At 43.6% G+C, this 6,045-nt stretch overlaps 1 protein-coding gene across 2 annotated transcripts; it reads left to right on the plus strand.

Annotated features, from left to right (window-relative positions):
- Window positions 1-79: 79 nt before the first annotated feature.
- On the plus strand, window positions 80-4,136 carry trmt112 (tRNA methyltransferase activator subunit 11-2). 2 transcript variants are annotated; one of them, XR_011684560.1, is made up of 5 exons: window positions 80-294; window positions 1,204-1,305; window positions 1,720-1,812; window positions 2,016-2,130; window positions 3,717-4,136. XR_011684560.1 is itself a non-coding variant. In XM_071458190.1 (4 exons), the coding sequence occupies exons 1-4, from the start codon at window positions 220-222 to the stop codon at window positions 3,816-3,818; spliced, it is 372 nt and encodes a 123-aa protein (XP_071314291.1). In that variant the 5' UTR covers window positions 83-219; the 3' UTR covers window positions 3,819-4,136. The 2 variants fall into 2 exon arrangements, 1 of the variants encoding a protein (XP_071314291.1); XM_071458190.1 differs by lacking the exon at window positions 2,016-2,130 and having other exon boundaries at window positions 83-294.
- Window positions 4,137-6,045: the final 1,909 nt, after the last annotated feature.

Below are 6,045 nucleotides of genomic sequence, written 5' to 3' on the forward strand. Positions count from 1 at the left end.
AGGAGACTAAAGAGAATCCTATAATGTGACATGGGTATTTAAATTAAACCTAGGAACCAACGGGGGTGAGGCTGAAGCATCGGGGGAACCTTTTAGCGACGGAACAGCAGCTCTTCCGGTCCACATGTAAACGCAGCGGCGTGACTTACATGTAGATTCCGATAAACTGTGATTGTCTCTGTGCTTTTACCCGCAGGTGTTCGGCCTCTGTCTGTTAACATGAAGCTGCTGACACACAACATGTTGACGTCTCATGTGAAGGGGGTCACCAAAGGTTACCCGCTGCTCATCAAGGTAAACCGAGCACACCTGGCTAGCATCACTGCTAACGCTAGCATAACATGTCGTAGTGTTAAACTGCGTGTTGTGTCTCGGTGGGACACGGACGTGGATGAACTGATCTTAAATAAGACTTGACGTGTTTGTATTGATCCTTGTCGTGTTGACAGTGATTGTACAGGACCAGGTGGACTCCACCAGTCCAACACTACGTCATGAAATCCACCGTCATGTTGTTGACATTGTCGGAAACGTGTAGATTGAATCATATGTTCGTTGCTGCGGCCACAGGTGAAGGTGGTTTGTTCTGGTGACATTATACTGAGGAGTGTTTCAGTTGTTCGTCATAAACAAAAGGGAGGAGCAGAGTATTAGAAAAACCCCTGAATATGATCCAGTCCAGCACAGCATCACTTCCTGTGGCCTCAGTACTGAAACAAGCAATTAGATCAAACCCTCAAAGTCAGAGTCAACAGCAACTGAACATTATAAGAACATGAAAACAGAATTTCTGTGATGGCTCCTTCGCCAGCAGCCAAAGTATCCTGAAGTGTTTTATGCTGATATAATGTGACAACAGAGGAAGTGACCTTTACTCCACATATATTTACTATCTGTTCTGTTGTCTCTTGCCTGTAGAACAGCAGTAAAGCTTTTTTTAACCACATCACCTGCAACATAGATCTGTGAGACCAACTCTTTGCTTGAATTTCTACTTTGAAGTCACAAAATTTCAGACTCATCCATATGTCATTCCATTCTCTCTATTATCTCCAAGCCCCATTCTCATGTTGTGTTTTCATATGTTTTTTTTTTAAACCTGGATATATCAATGTCTGAAAGAGAGGGGACAAGCTGCTGTTGTAGGACTCTGAATGTTAACTCTACAAAGTTGTGTTTTTCTGTCTTTTTGTGTTTGTGCAGGCGACTGAGGTGAAGGTGAACGAGGTGGAGTTCAACCCTCAGTTTGTGAGCAGGATGATTCCCAAACTGGAGTGGGCTGCTCTGGTCCAGGCTGCAGATGGGGTGAGTCTGACTGAGGCTGTGCAGCCGTGGGATATGAAGCTACTCTGAATTTAGCACTTACTCGCAGGAGTGTTTGAACAAGTTGTTTATCCACGACCACACATGCTTTATGAATTCAGTTCTTGAGTTGACTCAGTAATAAAACTACTCAGTAATGGACAAAAGCCGAACTCAACCTTTTCAGTGTTTGTGAAAACAGCCAGTAAAGGCAGCTCCTTTAAAGAGCCCAGCACAAGCAGCCACTAGATGCTGGGTTTCAGCTCACATTTCTTCCCATTAAAGAGATTCATTCGCAGTTTTCCAGTTCAGTTTAAGGATTTCACTCAGTAACGTCCATTTGAGAGGCTCATATTTATATCTGAATGTACAGCGGTGCAGTTTGAATTCTTTCTTTTGACCATTTTCTCTGTTTAGCTTGGTCATCGGGAAGACCTGCCGGGGGAGCTGGTGCCAAACTACGAGACAAACGAAGACTTCCTGAAGAAAGTCCACAGAGTTCTGTTAGAGGTAAAAGCTCAGTCGCTCCTGTCAGTGCTGGTGGGTTTGTGTTTGGACTAAAATACCATGTAGTTTTATTTAGTTTTATTTCTGACATGTGAACGTGTTTATTTTTTTTAAGGCTGCAACTATTATTTTCTCGATTCACTGATTGATCTTTTGGTCTTTTAAATGTCTGAAAATAGTGAAAAGCATCTGTCACGGTTTCCCAGGAGCCTTGGTGGCATCGTGAAAACAGTCTGAACCCGGAGACATTCAGGTCACAGTGACATAAAACAGAAATCAGGGCGTCTGTGCAGCGGAGAAGCTGGAACCAGGGACAGTTTGGTAAAAATTACTTAAACATTATCAAAATAGATGCAGATAACTTTTAAATTTGTAGCTCTGCTTTACAAAGATGTTTCACTCAGATAATTATGGGATGTCTTTGTGTAGCACACATATAATATCCACTCTCACAGGGCAGCGTACAGAGTTACAGCGTGTAGTCGACATCCTGTTTCTGTTACTGGCAGCGGCGCTTTCATGTGGTCGTCTCCTGCTCACTGTCCTGTTTTCATTACCGCAACATTCAGTGGAGGAAAAGGACATTTTTGTCATGATTAGAAACAGGGACAGTTTGTTCACTGCGTGGCCAAAAGTGTGTCGATTCCCAAACATTACACATGTGATTATTGAACACATCATTCCGAACCCGTGGGCATTAATCTGCTGCTTTTACAGCCTCTGCTCTTCCAGGAAGGTTTTACACAATGTTCTGGAGCCTGGCTGCAGAGATTTGCTTCCATTCAGTCACAGGAGCCTCAGTGAGGTCCGACTCTGATCATGAGCTCATCTCAGAGGAGCTGGATGAGGTTGAGGTCAAGCTCTGTTCAGGCCAGTTCCGCTGGTCCACACCAAACTCAGAAAACATTTGCTTGATGGAGCTGGCTTTATTCTCTGGGCACCAAACTCTGTTCCCAACCCTCTGTTTTTATATTATAGTGTCATCGCAGACTGGTTGATACACAGAGAGACAGTGGGTGAGAGTGTAAATCAGAAAACTACATTTAAAAGTGATGTGTGGAGTTTTCTTGTAAACTCACTAAAACATTGTGTTTGTCTCGTTTAACACATTTACTGCTCACAAAACATTTAATTGTTTCCAGTCCTGTATTGTTTACATCGGTCTTTACATATTACACTACTTTTCCAGCACATTACTGCCCTCTGTGCATCACTGGAATAATGTAAAGCAATTGGACTGTTTTTCAAAATAAGAGTCCCCTGTTAACCCTCCCCCACATGAAGACTTTTCTGTGTTTGTGAACCTTTGTCTTATACAGTTGTCATTTGTTAAAGTCTCATCGAGTGATGAGACTCTGAAGACATTAGAGCCCCTCTGCTCCTGTGGGCCACAGAGGGTTAAAAAGAATAAACATCGACTCTACAGGGAACCTTTAACTTCACTTGTTCTTTGCTATGTACTGATGAAAAATCTGAACACAGATAAAACTCTTTACAAGATTCAGGTAGTGATGTCACACAGACATCACGTGGTCCTGAATAATGCTGTAACCAGTCCACGGTTACCTTGGATACTGAGGATGAATTTTAAATAAAAATCTGTGTCTTGTTTTTGGCAGCGTGGAGATAAAAGAGGAACAATTCTGCAAAAACTGCATCAAGTTCAAGAAAGTTACTGGAAAAAAAGCTGTTTAAAATTATATTAATAATGATCATTAAACGACGACCCAGGGGGCGGGAACCACTGCTCGAAAATATCACTGTTAGCTGCAGCGTTAAAGTTTCCCTTCACTGGAACCAAGGAGCTGAGGCCAAACCATACAAACCAGACCCAAACCCGAAGTATGTGAGCAGGAGCCTCCATCCAGCTGTGTAGGTCTCACACCTCCTGCCTGTCTGTGTTACAGGTGGAGGTGGTGGAGGGCTGTCTGCAGTGTCCCGAGTCAGGACGAGAGTTCCCCATCTCCAGAGGAATCCCCAACATGCTGCTGAACGAGGACGAGGCGTAAACACGAGCTGGACTGTTCCCGCTGCACAACCTCACCCCAAACTGTCAGTCAGATGGGACTGTGGGTATCAGAGGGGGGGCTGGACTCTGGTTTGAGTTGGTGCCATGAGAAAATAGGCCACACTGTTTGGTTGATTGTAGTTATGACATTTTAAGTGGCTGATGCTGCCAACGGAGGGAAAAGATTTGAAGAGTAATGGATGGAAAAGTTCCCCGAGACAAACCCCCAGTGGTTTTATCTGTATTTATTTTTGTAACTGTTCAAGCTTTTTCCTTTTCTTTTTCAATAAAACTGTCCTGATTTCCATGACAGCCAAAATCGTTTTAGGTTTTTGTGGAAAATATGGCATCAGTTTTATTACAGACACGCTAAAATACAGCCCCACTTGTGTGAGCTGAGGCTCTGAACCCCATCTCGCCCTCTGTCAGGGTTTAAAGAAGATGACGTGGCAGTGGCCTGTCTATATTTGGCTTTGAGGAAAAGAGGCATAAAGAGCAGGCAGGCTGGAGGTTGTTTTTGAGGAAGTCTCTCTTTTTTTCTTTTAAGCCACACATTACAACACACACACACACACACTCTCTCTCTCTCTCTCTCTCCACCTGGGCGGGCTCCTTGTTCCGAGATGCTCCACCATGAACCTGATCTCTTTAAGAACTTTGTTGAAAGACAAGCGAAGCGTCTCTGGTTGTGTGAGACGGTTCAGCAGCAGAAGTCAAGTTGGAGCAGGAGCCTGTTTGTTTGCAGGCCGTGTTATCATTTTTAGAAACCTTGCCAGGACAGACGACGAAGGGGGGGTTTGTCCTGCCCAGAATCCTCAAGGCAGCCCGAGTCTCTCCTACCTTTCCCTTCTACTTACAGCAATTACAGGCCTCCACCCGCAACTATAATAACGGTATAATGGGATGGCAGCAGAGCAGCAATAAAAGCCGCCCCTGACAGATTAACAGTCCTCTCCGAGCTCTGAACTGTAATTAACAATGAGAGCGAAGAGGAACAGAGAGGAAAGAAAGGAGCTGGGCTGAAAGCTTGAGAAGATAAAGATAAAAAGGGATGGGCTCTCTGTGGAGTCATTTAATACAATTAGGATGAGCCTTTAATTGTCTGCATGTGTGAGTCTCAGCTGGAAATCACCCTGAGATCCTGAGCACATCTGTTTCGAAGTCACTGGACTAATCTGACTTTAACATTTTGACGCTTAAAGATTCACTTTGACATTTTGGGGAAAATGTTTCCTGGATTTCTGCCAAAGACCAAACCACTGTCGTCTGTGCAGCCGCGTCATGTGACTGTTACGACTTGTCCCGACAACTCCAGACATCTGTTGTGATCACAGAGGTTTTTGTGAGGGTTGAAAATATTGTGGGTCGACAATGTTGAATTCACACAAAGCTGAAACCAGATAAAACATCTGCAGCTGAATTCACTGTATTAGTGTTAATGTGCAATTTATTTTGATGAAACTTATCCACAGTTTTTAGTCGTTAATATTTTTGTTTTCGGTCACTTCTGTGTCAGTGAACACATCAGAGCGATTACGATAACTCCTATTTGTCATGAACGCAGCATGTTGATTGGATGTTAGTTTGTAGGAATTAACATTGATCCGTCTTTAAAATGGATCAAACAACAACCAAGTAGCTGACGATGCTGAGATGCAGCATGTTGCTGAATTTCCAGTCACAGAGTCGTGTGTCAGAAAATGACCTGAACTCTCACCCGTCCCTCACCTGTCGCTCACCTGTGTTTAAGACTGATGCACAGCAGAGTGAAGCTCCCAGTGTCGGACACAGTCCAGCAGAGACTCAACCCACCGTCTCAGGCCTTGAACCCATTTTAAAGCCCGACTGATGTTAAATCTCACGTTTCCACAGCAACAAGAGAGAAATGTGAGTGTAAATATGTTTTTAGCTTCATGATGTTGTGGCTGAAACGTTTTCACTGAGGAAGCTTCATGCAGACATCGGAGTGGAAAGTTATTCATCCTCTCATCTAATCCTCTGTAATTAAGTGAAGACGCTTTGTTTCCAAACTGCAGCTTTAGTCTTTAAACCTGTTCACCTGCAGACACTGGGTGTGTGTGTGTGTTATAGTGTGTGTGTGTGTGTTATAATGTGTGTGTGTATTCTGTGTGTGTGTGTGTTATAATGTGTGTGTGTGTATTCTGTGTGTGTGTGTGTGTGTGTGTGTGTTATAATGTGTGTGTGTATTCTGTGTGTGTGTGTGTGTT

This window comes from Trachinotus anak, unplaced genomic scaffold, assembly GCF_046630095.1.
Source record: "Trachinotus anak isolate AG129_WGS33_773 ecotype Australia unplaced genomic scaffold, CSIRO_AGI_Tana_v1 ptg000021l, whole genome shotgun sequence".
Classification (NCBI taxonomy): Eukaryota; Metazoa; Chordata; class Actinopteri; order Carangiformes; family Carangidae; genus Trachinotus; species Trachinotus anak.